This window comes from Elephantulus edwardii, unplaced genomic scaffold, assembly GCF_000299155.1.
Source record: "Elephantulus edwardii isolate Elephantulus edwardi_28Jun2011 unplaced genomic scaffold, EleEdw1.0 scaffold00152, whole genome shotgun sequence".
NCBI lineage: Eukaryota > Metazoa > Chordata > Mammalia > Macroscelidea > Macroscelididae > Elephantulus > Elephantulus edwardii.
The window spans coordinates 6,479,363-6,494,524 of record NW_006399902.1 but is presented as its reverse complement, the minus strand read 5'-3'; the positions used below and the strand labels follow the sequence as shown (position 1 = coordinate 6,494,524).

General features: G+C 33.9%; 2 protein-coding genes across 4 annotated transcripts in view; one reads left to right on the top strand and one right to left on the bottom strand.

Annotated features, from left to right (window-relative positions):
- Nucleotides 1-15,162, bottom strand: part of CASK (calcium/calmodulin-dependent serine protein kinase (MAGUK family)) — a 428,386-nt gene that overhangs the window by 199,384 nt on the left and 213,840 nt on the right. The gene's annotated exons all lie outside the window — the stretch shown is intronic.
- Nucleotides 9,939-11,087, top strand: GPR34 (G protein-coupled receptor 34). Its single transcript, XM_006903694.1, is given in 1 exon segment — nt 9,939-11,087. A coding segment is annotated over 1 exon segment (1,149 nt).

The window sequence follows — 15,162 nt, the reverse complement described above, 5'->3', positions numbered from 1 at the left end:
AATTAGGAATTTTTTGTTATTTTAAGGTTTTTACTTCTTTGATTTTGTAATCTTGATACCTAATGACATTATCATGATTACTTATTTGGTTTGTCAATCAAAAGATGTATTGCATTGGGAAAGTCTGCTGTTAGGGACTTCTGCAAAGTACTGAGGAGCAATGGAGTAAATTTAAAGACTAAGATACACCTGATTCAGGCAATGGTGTTTTCAATCACTTGCTATGCCTCTGAGAGCTGGGCAATGAATAAGAATGACAGAAGAATCATCAAAGCCCTTGAGCTGTGGTGTTGGAGAAGAGTACCGAATATTCCATAGACAGCCAAAAGAACAAACAAATATGTCTTAGAGAAAATGCAGAGTTCTTCTTAGAGGCAAGGATAGTGAAGCTTCATCTCACATACTTTGGACATGTTGTTAGAAGGACATGTTGTCTCTGAAAAAGGACAAACTTGGAAAGGTGGAAGGCCAGCAAAAGAGAGGAAGACCCTCAAAGAGATGGACTGGCACAGCAACTGCAGCAATGGACTCAAATATTTCAGAGATGATAAGGATGGCACAAGATAGGGCAGAGTTCAGATCTGCTCCGCATAGGGTCATACTCGACTTAATAGCATTTAACAACAATAATATGTGTGTAAGTTTAAAGAAAAACAAACCCAGTGTCATTACAATAACAATAAGATCTCTGTAAACTGTTTAAGGTTTCTTGGTGGATTCTACTCAAAGGCATATGGCTCAAATCCATCAGCCTCTTGTTGGAGAAAAATGAGCAAAAATCTCTTCTCGAGCAATTTACTGCCTCGGAAAACCTCCTAGAGGGTGAACTATGAGTTGATTCCAACTCGATGGTACAACACAACAACAATATAAATGCCCAGTCAAAATACTGTTTTATGGTTGGATAAAGAATTAATATGTGGAAAATAAGTAATACCCCATAAATGAGATCAAGAGGGTTAGTGGTAAGGCATTGCACTGCCAATCTAAAAGCACATGATTCAAATCCACCAGCTGCTGGTAAATTCCTCTAATCTACTGAGAAAGATGAGTTATTTTTTTCCTATGAGATTTATAGTGTCTGAAAACTTTCTAGAGTCAGCTATAAGTCAGTTTTGATTTGAAAGCACATAACCACTACCACACAATCCATAAACAATCAATAAAAGATGAAGAAGAAAAAGCTTCTCTTTAAGTAGTAAACCAACTAAAAATGTAGAAGAAATGATGGACGGAATCAGAATACCATGAATAGAAGTAATACAACAGTTGAGGTACTACCAAACTTGATCAGTGAGTTCTTGATCATAGTAATACCTTGATTATATGAATTTGATAAAAGTGGCCTAGTGGTAAGAAACTGTACTGCAATCCCAAAGGCTATTTGGTCCAAGTCGGCTCTGTGGGAGAAGGATAAGTAATCTCCTCCTGTGTGATTTACAGCCCCTGAAAACCTGCTGGAGGGTCAACTATGATTTGGTTCCAACTTGATGGCACACAACAACATCAACAGTGATAAAAAGAAACATTTTTCAGAGTCTTGAATGAGGGTGAATGAGGCCAAATCTCACTTCTTGAAATGCCATGAAACATGCACAGGATATGCATGGATGTACTAGGTCAGATCTTTTTTTACAGAATTTTGACTGTTTATTTGTGTGCTTACATTATGTATGTATTCTACAGAAGCTATTTTGAGACTATATAAATATCTTTTTACTCTTTACACTTTCACCCATTAATTATCATCCTTTGATGACTCATTTAATCATATAGAAGATTCATATCTATCATATATAACTATAGCTTGAGTCCACCCGGAGTTTCCTTGGAAAATAAGTCTGGCAAAATCTACTCTCAAAAAAAAACCCACCCCAAGTGCAACAATGAATGAATGGAAATCCAAAGTCTTTGTAAATTTTCATTAAAATTAATTTTTAAAAGATTAAAAAAAGTAAAAAAAAAAAAAAGAAAGAAAAAACACAAAACCCACTCCATAACAAACCAACCACTGAAATCTCATGGAACACAGTTCTACTCTAACAACATGGAATCATCATAAGTCAAAATCAGCTTGAAGTAGCTGTTTGGTTTGGAAGGCATAAGCAACTATTAGACAAACCAAACTGGAGAACATTTTACAATGTTTAACGGCCTGTATTCTTCAAAACTGCCCATATCATGAAATACAAAGGAAAGACAGACACAAGAAGTGTTTCAGATTAAATGAGACTAAAGAGATAGTCTTTCAAAAGAAGTCTAGCTTTTAATTTATCTCTCTTCCTACTGGTAAAGATTTTTATTATTTTTTTGGTGTGCCCTTCCATTTTAGGACAGGGGTGTATGTGAAATAATACATACACTTATTCTAAGTTTTCCTATAACAAAATGTCCTAAGAGATGACTCCTTAGCGTTAACTATAGAGATTTTCAGAACTTTTTATTTCTGTTTGTGTGCTAAACGGAATGATCCAGCAGAAAAGAAAAACCTGATATTCTAGGAGGGAGCAGGGATGGGATCTAATGCACAAGTGAATGGGGTAGACATGGTGGCAACAGAAAGGTAGAGTACAGTGCATTTGTAGATGCAAACAGATGTGGAGGCAGAGAGATGAGGAAGTTCTCTTAATGCTTCTCTTTTTTCAGTGAAATAAAAGATGATCATCAGCTGGGAGTGGGGAAGGAGAAGTTTGCTAAGAGAATGAAAGTGTAAAAAAGTCTTTAAAGAATAGGAGACTTGACTAAAGCAAGTGGTTCCCAAATTTTAGAACCAGAATCACTCATATTGTTGGTCCCTACCCCTAGAATTTCTGGTTTGTACCTGAGGTGAGGTCAAGAAATGCACTTTTCTAAATTCCAGGTGATATTGATGCTGCTGGTCCGGGAGCCACAATTTGAGAAACACTGGGCTAAAGAAATAGAACAGAACTGCAAGGCAACACAGAAGTCCATTTGAGGTTTGTGGTCATGAATTTGAAGCCAGATCAATTAGCATGACTCTGTGTTTGTTCCCTACCATTTGGGTCTGGAATAGGTGGAGAGCTGGATTTAAGCAGGGTTTGAACTTAGATAAAGGGAAGGCAGTGCTATGAGTAAATATGATTTCTTCTTTTTTACTTCTATTTTTACGTAATCAAAAGCTTAAGACCCCACAAAGGAGAAAGGAATGGTAAGGGGAAAAGAGTATATAGTAATGAGTTAAGAACACAAAGACAGTAAGTAGAGGATTTAGAATGAACAGATAAAAAATTGGTATAAAGGAACACCAGAAAAAGATTCTTTTTTTTTGTAAATGATTCTGTTTTTTAAAGAGACAGAGAAAGACTGCATGGGCTTATCATACTCGTGTTTGGTGGTAGCTTTGCTGACTCATGTTGAAAAGAAAATAGACAAAACCCACAATTACAATAAGGCTATTAAATGGGAAATAAAAATTAAAGCAGAATCAATATTTTAGAAATGGATGGTTAAAGTCTGCAAAATAACTAAAATATAGAGAAATGGTACATATTTACACAGATTTCATGAACTAAAAAGTTAGCAGGTTGACACCAATTGTTGTTGTTGTGTACCAGAGTCAGAACCAACCCATAGTTGACCCTCCAGTGGGTTTTCAGAGGAGTTAGTTGCTTGGGAGAAGATTGCCCATCCTTCTCCCACAGAAACTTATTTAGTAATTTTAAAAAAAATGCTGCCAGAACAATACAGGAATCACCTTTCTTCTCAGAAGCTGTAAGGGGAAGTAAGAGTTGCAAACTATTTTTATTCTGGTAATTTAAAAAATTCTAACTCATGTTATAGTTATAGCAAACTAAAAGCTACAAACAGTATGATATTCAAGAGAGTGTACCCAAAAATAATTAGAATCTTATCTAAAGCACAATGAGTTAAGTAATATTTAGCCTAAAGTAAACAAGTCTGCAGCATAACAATGTTGGGAGGATTCAAACCAATTATTCTTCATTTCAAGTGACAACAACAATTCACACACAAAAAAGGAAAATAATATTGAATTGCAGAGCCAGCAGTTACCTAAATGGACAGAGTGGTTAAATATTGGACTAGGGCCAAAACAAAAACTTCAAAATCTCTTTGATGGTTTAATTTACTAGGCAGAGTTTATCTTAGCGAGAAAAGGAGAATATCATCACAAATCTCATCTAATATTAAAATGATAACATTGTTTTAGAAAAGAAATCTGAAATCTTAAGGAATATATGGACATATTCTAATACAAGGTAGAGACCAAATAAACAACATTAAAAAATAATTTTAAAAAGAATACTGTCGTCCTAATGTTAGTTGTATTTAATTCAAGAACGTAATTTCATGGGCATATTTAATTTTTGAAATTATTCCAGAAAGAAATTCAAGGCTGGTGTTTTCTAAAAACGTCCAGATATCATAAAGGTGTTTTTCTTTAAAAATGGGAAGCTCATATTTCTGCTTAAAATTTAAAAATCTATTTTTTTCTAAAAGGTGAAGAAAATTTTCCAAAACTATCAAAAAATTAGAAGGTAATTTTTCATTTAAAAAAAAGAAAAAGCTATCATTTCCTAAAGCTAAGTGATAATTGATTTTAGACAATTTTGTGTGGTGGCAAGGGCTCAGTATTTTCAAGAGGAGTGTGAGGGTTGTCATAGTGAAAAAAGCAAGGAAGGGGGGGGAATTACCACCACATGTGAATATATAAAAAGAAGAAAACCCCAACCAATTGCACAACGACCGGATGGAGGAGTCCAGATGACATGACCAACACAAGCCTCTGTATCTAGGGAAGTTTGGGGTTCAGCTCCTTTTACTTTAGGAAACCCTGAACTGTGAGTATTCGTTGATCTCAATTAAATGAATGCTCTTTTATTTCAGCTATAATCTGATTGTCTGAGCATTAAGAGTGAAACCTGATTCATGATGATAAAGGTGCTTTAATTCCAGTAATATTTTACTTTTATAATTACTAAGTAAAGTGTCTCTAAGTAAGACTGATTGATAGTGGTTAAATACTAAACTAGAACCAAAACAAAAACTGCAGAATCTCTTAATTATTTTCTTTAATATCTAGGTAATAATTTCATTTACTTGGCAGAGTGATTTTTAAAAAGAGGCAAAGAAAAGAAAATTGGGGGGAGGGATGGGCAGGGAGAAAAGTGCAACAATGAATGAACGGAAATCCAAGTCTCTGAAAGTTTCATGAAAATAAATTTAAAATAAAAAATATATATAAAAGAGGCAGTGAGAGATACTATTATAAATCTCATCTAACTTATAACCTTCTTGAATAAATTAAGTTATTTTCATATACAATAAATTCTATTTCCAATATATTTTATTATAGACCCTTCTTCCCCCTAAAAAAGTAAATTGCACGTCAGTTAATTCAATGAACTGAATTTTTAAAAAATGTTCTTTTAAACAAAAGATTGTAATTAAACCTAATGCTCTCTTAACATTATTCTCAAAGTAATATGCATTCAACTTTCTGTATGCAGAAATTAATACAATATTGGAAGCATTGCCTACATGACTCATTCATTACCAAATCAAAGCAAAAAACTGATAAGAGGACGCTACCACTACAAAACTGGTATGTATTTTAAAATAGCAATGTACTGTTTTGACAAATATACCAAAATTACACTTGAAAAGTTTCTGTTCATCTGGGCCACAGTAGCATGTGTTAGGTCCTGCAGTGCAGTGGCTTTCCTATGAGCCACTTTGAAAAAAGCCAATGTGGTGAGTGGTAGCCTGCACAAGGCATTACCTTGGGCCTTCTAACTTCACAATTTGCTCAGTAACAATAATGAAAAATACTTGCCATGAAAGCCACTGCAATCACTTCAATATAGCACATGTGTCACAAGTAATATCTACTGGGAAATTAGTATACTACATAAACACAATGGCTTATTTCTTGTCTCCATTGGCAATTTCTGACATTATTAAACAAGTAGTTTGTAAATAAATGACCTTAAAGTGATAGGGAATGCTGGTGGTCGAGTCAGTCCTTAAGAGGTTATGCTGTAATCTAAAGCTTAATGAGTTATTGGTGCAAGGAGATGTGCCAAATAGCCTTAAAGGAGACAAAAATCGGCCATTATTATATTTGGAATGGAATCTCATTTGTTACTTTGTTACTAAATATCTAACTATCTAATTCATAATACTAAATGATGGTTGCTCAAATCAACTCAATTCATTGCCCTCAAGTCAGAATGGACTTACAGCTAGCTGACCCTCCAGTAGGTTTTCCGAGACTGTAACTTGAAAGGGAGGAGAGTGCTCATCTTGGTGGGTTCAAACCTACTGTCTTTGGGTTGGCAGAACAAATCTCTACCCCATAGACCACCGGAGCTCTCTAAATGATGATTATTGTTGTGTATCGTTGAGTTGGAATTAACACATAGCTGACCTTCCAAGCGAGTTTTCAGGGTAGTTAATAGCACAAGAGGAGACTGCCCATCCTTCTCCCATAGAGCAACTGGTGGATTCAAACTGCATGCCTTCAGGATTTCAGCTCAGCTTCTTGCCACTAGGCTACCACAACTCCTATCCTTTTAAACAAAAAATACTTTGCTTTCGTTTTATTCTCTCAACCTCCAGAATAAAATAACGTTAGAAATGTTCACTGTTAGGGAGCTCTGGTGGCCTAATGGCAAGAAACTGCTCTGCAATTCCAAAGGCACTCGGTTTGAATCCACCAGATGCTCCACTGGAGAAGGAGGGACTATCTCCTCTTATACCAGTCGGATCGGATTCAACGGTACACATACACAAAAATAATAATAAAATGAAAAGAAATTTTAAAAAAGAAATGTTCACTCTTAATTTCTATTAAAATAACTATTAGTTATTTTACTTGCAGAATAGAGTTGAGGCAAATAGTTTCAGGATATGCACTTTGTGCTAATAGTTTTCTAGAAACATCTTAATCATGAATAGCATGTCTAGAAGTAGAGCTGGGAAAGATGTGGGAGGACAGGGAGGGAGGAGGAAGATATGCTGAGAACTTGGATATATTGCAATTATGAAAACTTTTAATTTATTTACTTACCATAATGGATATGTAAAATAAAAAGGTTAATACATTTTCCCAAGAAACAAACAGATGGCATAATCTTTTCTTAAAACTGCTAATATGGTTAATGTTAAGAGAGCCATGCCAAAGTACTGCTGCTGCAACTCAAAATTCATAAAGAAAGTTTCTGGTCATGTTGGTAAGAAAAAATGAGGTTTTATGAAATAGATCACCAGTTTTTTCAGTCACAAAAGATTTGTGTCCTAACTTAGGCACTATCATATAAGAGCTGTACAGTCCCGGATAAAGGGTCATAACTTCTTGTGTTTTTATTACCTTTTTTTGGTAATATCTACTTCACAAATATACTGTAAGGATTTCACAAATTAAATTATATAAATGTGCTAAACACAGCGTCTGATACACAGCAAGTGTTAAATAAATATTAGTCAATAGTTTTACCACCTAACTCAAGAGCTCAATTCTGACAGCAAATTAGAATCCCAAAGGAGCTTTCAAAGACAACCATTCCAGACACTTAAATAAAAATATCTGGGAATGGAACCAGGCACTGGTATCTTTAAAAGTCTTTCGAGAGGATTATACTATGCAGCCAAAATTAAGAATCACTGAGAAACCAACCCGTCTACAAAATACTCAATTGGTAGTAGTTTGGAAAATCCCTTATCTGAGGCAAAAAAGACTCTTTTTACCTGCTAGGATAGAGCCTTCTGATCTAAAAAAAGATAATTTCCTTAAAAGGAAGGCAACATCTGTCCCTGCAATTTCCAATCCCTAATTCTTGTTCTACCTTCTAACATGTCCTCATGAAGCATTCACATCTCTGGAGTATGGTGTCCAATTTCTTCAACTTGCTCCTATCATATGATTTGAACTCTCTTCCTCATTGAGTCCAGCAGCCTTTTCTGAGTGTGCTGCTCAGAATGAAATGTTGTCTTCTGAGTAAAACTCTAGCAGCCTGGTTCATAACCAAACTGGGATTATAACCTTTATTTAAGACACTACATATCTGTGAATTCAACTAAATTAAATCCAACACTGCATAACTATGAATTCATTTTTTATTGCAGTCATCTCACCCTAATGATAATAGCAATACCAGTCTAACACAATTATGTTTCTGTTAATACACTGAAATGTCTCTCCTTGCATGTACAATTAACAATTTTAATACTCATATGCAGAACTTAATATAGATTTCTTTTATATTTCCTCTTTCATTCCACAATATTCGTTGGGCTAAGCATTTGGTATACAGAGACAAACAAATGAGAATTGGTTGTTAGCCTTACTATTACAGATGTGTTTTTGGAATTATTTGAGCTGAGGTCTCAAAGTCACTTCATTTTATGGGTCTCAACTTCCTTTACTCAGTGGTATGGTGTTTCCACCTGAGCCTTTTGAGCACTCACTACATAGCCACACAAGTCTCTTTACAGATTCTTCTTCCTGGTACTTTGTATTATCAGTTTTATTTTTGGCAGTTAGCCATTCTTTCCAGATTGCCTTTCTTTTTTAGAATCTCAATTCGTGCCTGAGAAATGTGCCTATTTATTTCTAGAAATTTTGTGAAATCTGTTTTCTACGGTTGTGACACACAACAGACTAGACTCAGTCTTCCTTACACTCCCTTGATTACTAACCAGGGGATTACAAGACTTCCTCTTCTCTAGATAGCTTCTCTCTTTGTGAGGATCACTCTTCTCTCCTCTACAAAAATTTAAATCTGAATTTTACCATCTACAAAAATAGTTTCATCTTGATAAAATTATAAGTTGAGTTTTAAGGTTAAGCACTTCCAAATTTTCCTCTGTGTACAATGTCAAACAAGAAAATTAATTGTTATGGTTGTACTAGTTAAAAATTACTATGATTATTTTTATAGTACAGCACTCAAGGTTTGAAAAGAGTCTGTAGGAATAAATACACATTCAAACCTTGAAAAAGCCATATATGATGGACAGGATCAAGACAGGAAGCAATTCTGAGGTTCACAAGGCTATGCTTTTCCTAAAGCACCTTTAGGGAAATGGATACTCAATTTTGAAAAATAGCAGCTTTTTTTTGTTTTGTTTTTTTCACTTCCATCTCTATTCTCCCAATAATCTCCCTTGCTTTAATATTGTAATTTAAACAATCTTGAATATATACCACACATAGGAAAAGTGACAGTAACACATTATCTAAAATCCTACTGCACTTGCTGCTTGTTTGTTGGTTAAAAAGTGCTGCTTCACACAGAGTTGTTGTTGTTGTTAGGTGACATTGAGTCATTGAGTTGAGTACAACCCATAGCAACCCTATGAACTAAAGGTCTGAACCCTATCCTATCCTGTGCCAACCTCACACTCCCTGGCACACTCAAGTTCATTGTGGCAGTTACTGTGTCAATCTATCTGGCTGAGGGTCTTCCTTCCTCCACCGACTTCTACCTCTCCAATGAATAGCTTCTCCTAGCAATATTCTCAAAGTATATGAGATAAAGCTTTATCATCTTTGCCTCTATGTAGCACTCTGGCTGCATGCTTTCCAATAATTAATGTTTGTCCTATTGACAGTCCATGGGATATTCAGTGCCCTTCTCCAATACCCAACTCAAAGACATTGATTCTTCTTCTGTCATTCTCATTCATTATCCAGCTCTCAGATGCATAGCAAAGAACATAGAGAGTATAGACATCCAAATAGTCCCAAGGAAGGAGAAAGATAAAGGTAATGTTTCTCACAATGTCTAAAAAGAAATAATTTTGTTACTTACGCTTTAAGTTAAAGCAACTGTTCTTAAAATAGAAAAATAACTAAATACTTGGCATTCTATTATAGGAAAAATTTGAAGACATAACACTGACCCACAAGGAACATGTCATTTGTCATCTTCGCTTTTTGATCCCCACAGAAGACAATGAGAAGTCAAACCATAACAATGATGACAACTTCAGTCAGTAGCTGGCCTTTCTCCTCCCATGAAATGCACTTTATAGCTAATTATAGTGACCAATCACCACAAAACTTCTCAAAAACATCAAATGTGACTATTAACTGCCACATGGATGAAAAATTACTATCTAATGTATTAACAACATTCTACTCTATTATTTTCATTGTGGGACTGATTGGAAATATAATTGCCCTGTATGTATTTCTGAGTATTCACCGCAAAAGAAATTCTATCCAGATTTATCTACTTAATGTTGCCATTGCAGATCTCTTACTCATTTTCTGCCTCCCATTCCGAATAATGTATCACATTAACCAAAATAAGTGGATACTGGGTGTGATTTTTTGCAAGGTTGTGGGGATATTGTTTTATATGAACATGTACATTAGCATTATTTTGCTTGGATTCATCAGTTTGGATCGCTACTTAAAAATTAACCGGTCTATACCACAACGGAAGGCAATAACAACCAAACAAAGTATTTGTATTTGCTGTGTAGTATGGGTGATTGCTCTGGTTGGATTTTTAACTATGATTGTTTTAACATTGAAAAGAGAAGGATCTAGCTCCACAATGTGCTTCCATTACAGAGATAAGCATAATGCAATAGGAGAAGCAATTTTTAACTTCATCCTTGTGGTAATGTTCTGGCTAATTTTCTTACTAATAATCCTGTCATATCTTAAGATAGGTAAGAATCTATTGAGAATTTCTAAAAGGAGGTCAAAATTTCCTAATTCTAGTAAATATGCTACTACAGCCCGGAACTCCTTTATTGTGCTTATCATTTTTACTCTCTGTTTTGTACCCTATCATACTTTTCGGTTCATCTACATTTCTTCACAGCTCAGTAAGTCGTCTTGCCACTGGAAGGAAATCATTCACAAAACCAACGAGATCATGCTGGTACTCTCATCTTTCAACAGTTGTTTAGACCCAGTCATGTATTTCCTGATGTCCAGTAACATCCGAAAAATAATGTGTCAACTTATTTTGAGACGTTTTCAAGGAGAAGCAAGCAGGAGTGAAAGTACTTCAGAATTTAAACCAGGATACTCCCTGCATGACACATCTGTTGCAGTTAAGATTCAGTCTATTTCTTAAAGTACATGAGATAAACCTATTAAAAAGAATGTTGAAACACAAGGTCTTAATTTCTTGAAGTACTAAAATATTTTTAAACTCTAGAATTTACCAAAAAAGCATTTATTAAAAAATATCTAGCATTTACAGAACTAAAATCTTCCCAAAGCTCCTTTGCACTACTTAATTTGTTTAATTATGTAATATCTTAAGGGAAAGAAAAACTTATCTTTTAAAATGAAATTGTTAACATTTTTAACATATATTATGAAGTTGAGTGAAATACAATTACTTTAATAACAGGATAATTAAAGAAAATGTCATAGTTTCTCAAGCCACTAGTTATTAAAATCAAGCATCTGATACTAGTACTAATTTAAAGTGAGTATAAAATAAGTTAAATGATTCGGGAATCAATTTATAATGTCTGAATTACATGTTCATTTGTCATTTTTAAAGTTTGTTGTATTTGTCAAAGTATTCATTTCTGTTACTTTTATATTAGGTGAAATAATAATTAATAAAATGCTAATAAAAACAATATTGCTCATCATCTATCACTGATTAGAGAAACAAAGAAAGAATTCAAATACTGCACAGCAAAAATCAAACAATAGGTGCACTAGGAATACTGTAGCCTAGCAACACAATTTAAAATTGCCCTTATTCCTATTTTAAAATAGATTTATTAATAATTTAGTGTTCCTGGACCACCTGGCAAAATAACTAGTAAGTGAATATATGCATATCCTATAGTCCAGCAAGTCCACCTTATTGAAATAACTGCACAAGAGAGCATATGTGATGATGCTCAGCATGCTACTAGTGTTCCTAATAAACAATTAGAAATTGCCTAATTAATCATCCATCAGAACTAAGGAATAGAGAAACTGTGGCTTACTCACATAGTAGAGTACTTACACAGAACTTAAAATAAATGAACTACATCCATACACATCAACACAGCAATCTTGAAAAAAAATATAAAGTAAAACCAAGAAACTTTAACAGGGTATTTATTTGAAACCTTTTTCACATGTAAAATCCAAAATACAGTTATTGTGTGTCCTGGAGAGTCAGAATCCACTCGTAGCTGACAGTCCAGTGGGTTTTAAAAGGGTGTAAATTGCACAGAAGGTGATTGCACACCTTTTCCCCAAGGAGTAGCTGGCAGATTTGAACAGTGTGTCTTTGGGTTGCCAGTGCAACTCCTTACCATTAGGCCCCCAGAGCTCATAGCAATATAGAACATGAATAAAGTTGCAAAAGAGTCAGTTACAAGTTGATTCTGACTGAACAGTAATGAGGTTTTTTGAGTTTTTATTATAATCAAGGAGCTCGGGTAGAATAATGTGTTATGTTGGGCGACTAACCAAAAGGTTGATGGTTTGAATCCAATAGCTGCTCAGAACAAGAAAGATGGGCTAATTCCTCCTATAAAAATTTACAACTTCAGAAACTGAGGCAAGGTTTGTTATATACACAGAACCCAAATGCTATTGAGTAAATATGTAAAGTCTTATTATGACAAACTCCAAAGATCCACTCATAAGTTTCTTTCACAGAGTATGAGAATATTTTATAGTCCAAATACTTCTTAAAACTTAAGATAGGTTATTACCTGGGAAAACACTGTTAAAGCACATTGAGATTTCTTTAAGAGTAGACTTTATTGCAGTGAAAGTTGTATACAAATTAATTAGGGTTCACTTAACTATATTTCAAAAAGTATACATAATTGCCTGAATAAAGAATAAGACAAGGTCTCTTTCCCCATGCTTTTCTGCTGATGGCATGCCATAAAGTTTGGTTTCACCCTTGTCTTTCTAGGGGTCCTTTCTCCCCATTTCTTTCTTTTTCACTATTTTGCATAACCCACCTTTCACTACCTATGCCTCTGTCTTATTGCCTTAATAAATCTTTTTCACTTGTTTCGCAAAATTGAAAAAAAAAAAAGAAAGACAAAGCAGAATTACAATAGAAAAATAAGTAATACAGGGTAGTGTGGGGTCTTAAAGATTTACCCTGAAATAAGCAGCCATCTAAGGGAACAATTCCTAAGGAAGAGAGTACTCCAATCTAAGTGTGATAAAAAATATTTGATAACCTAAAATTTAAGATCAAGAAGAAGGCAATGTATCAGAATGAAAAATCAGAGGCTTTTAACTATCCTGGCGGTTTTTCAACCAACTATGTATTTTGTACTCTAGTTTCTGATCCAATAATATAAAAATTTATCTTGTGTTGTGGCCTAACAGAATGGCCATGTTCACTTTACCTGTATCCTGAGAATGTTTCAATTATAAATGTTATTTGCTATTATTTTGTAAAGTAATATTTAAGCATAAAAATGGAATTTCACAAAAAAATTAGAGGCTCAGAAAAAAGTAACAAATAATATTACTTTGCCTTAACAATGTTGACAAAATGTATCTATCTAATGGAAATTCAGCATATCTGAGTGTATGATTTAAAAATATAAATATATTGATTTCCCCCATGCCGTAAATTTTTTTCACATTATAAATAAACTTATCTCTCCATGTTGCTACTATAAACATGGTTTGGTAAATTACATTATCAAGTTACTTTTAAGGAACTTTAAATTAAAAATAAATATACTCAATATTCCAGAAGCTGCTTGTCTCATTTGTATTTAAAGAGATCATCCCTACAAAGTCTTGTGCAATGGCATTCTTAAAAATAATGTTAAATGCATGGAATTCTTGCTAGAGTATTCTCTGCAATAAAATATAAATGTATTTTAAAAGATAGCTGTTTCACTTTCAAGTAATGTGTTTCAAGTAAACTTGAGAATGTTTCTAAATTTTTAGCAAAATAAAGGTATTTATTATATATAACATTTTCTTTGTTAGGAAGTATTATGTATGTAAGCAGAAAATAACTGTTTCTACCTCTTTCACCACAGGCTCACTTCTAGAAGGAAATTTAAAAAAGGAAATTCAGAAATACATACGTATCTTTACCTTGCAAATGACCTTCAGAACAAGGCTCTAAATAGCATCTTACAGATACAAAACCAACCCAATAAGGGTAAAACTAACTGGCTTAGTCTGGGAGAAGCATTTTGTGCAAAGCCTGGCTTAATGGTAGTTGATTTCTAAGATCTGGTCTGTAGAAAAAGAAAACATGGCTCTAGCACAGAAGGTTTTATTTTCCACTTCTTTTAAAAATGGAGTTTGGGGGCCTACTGATAAGTAGAACTAATATGATTAACAACTGTTGGAGTTAAAGCCTTACTGAAAGTTATCTACAGGAGAAAAATGGAATGAAATGGTCTGTCAATAAGCAACCTTGATTATGCAGTAAACTGGCTGATTACTATTAAAGATTTTGAAATATGAATGGAAACTTATTTTAACAGAATAAAATGTATTTCTATGCTACCATGAGGAAAACATTGTAGAGTTGATTCAAGGATAAATTTAGCAATGGAAAAAGGATATGCATCTCTCAGGAGACACTAGAAGATATGTGAGAAAAGTATATGACAAATTAATGCTTTTCAAAAGGGAGGCAGAGAAGAACAAGTCAGACGGAGAGAGTCAAGATGTAGTAGAGTCTTGCAAAAGTGAAGTTAGGTGTAATATTGAAAAGCTTCCCAGTGCCTCTAATATACTCTTCTCCCTCAGCATAATTGCCAATAAAGGACCATAACAAAATTTGATAGGGTGGTAAATTCAGGATTATCCAAATTTATAGTATAGTTGTAAAACTGACATCAGGTGCCTCCAGCCTGCAAAACTGGTTACTATAATCCTACTTTTCTTTCTTTAGTCATGTAAAGTACTTTAAACTGCCCCTTTACCAGGAGGGGAAATGCATCTTTTCTGGATTAGTAATAAGTAAATGTACTTTAAGCTGTCATAAGTAAACGTACCTTAAGCTGTCTGTTTATCAAGAGAGGAACTGCATCTTTCCTAGATTAGCATTTACCTTTTGAAATAGTATTTCTTTAGTCATATGTAAAGTATATCATGAGTTGTCTGTTTAATAGTAACTATTCATATGTAAACTGTTATTTTTTAACGTAAAAATCTTGGGTTTTTTTTTGTTTTTTTTTTTTATTTTTTTTTCTATAATT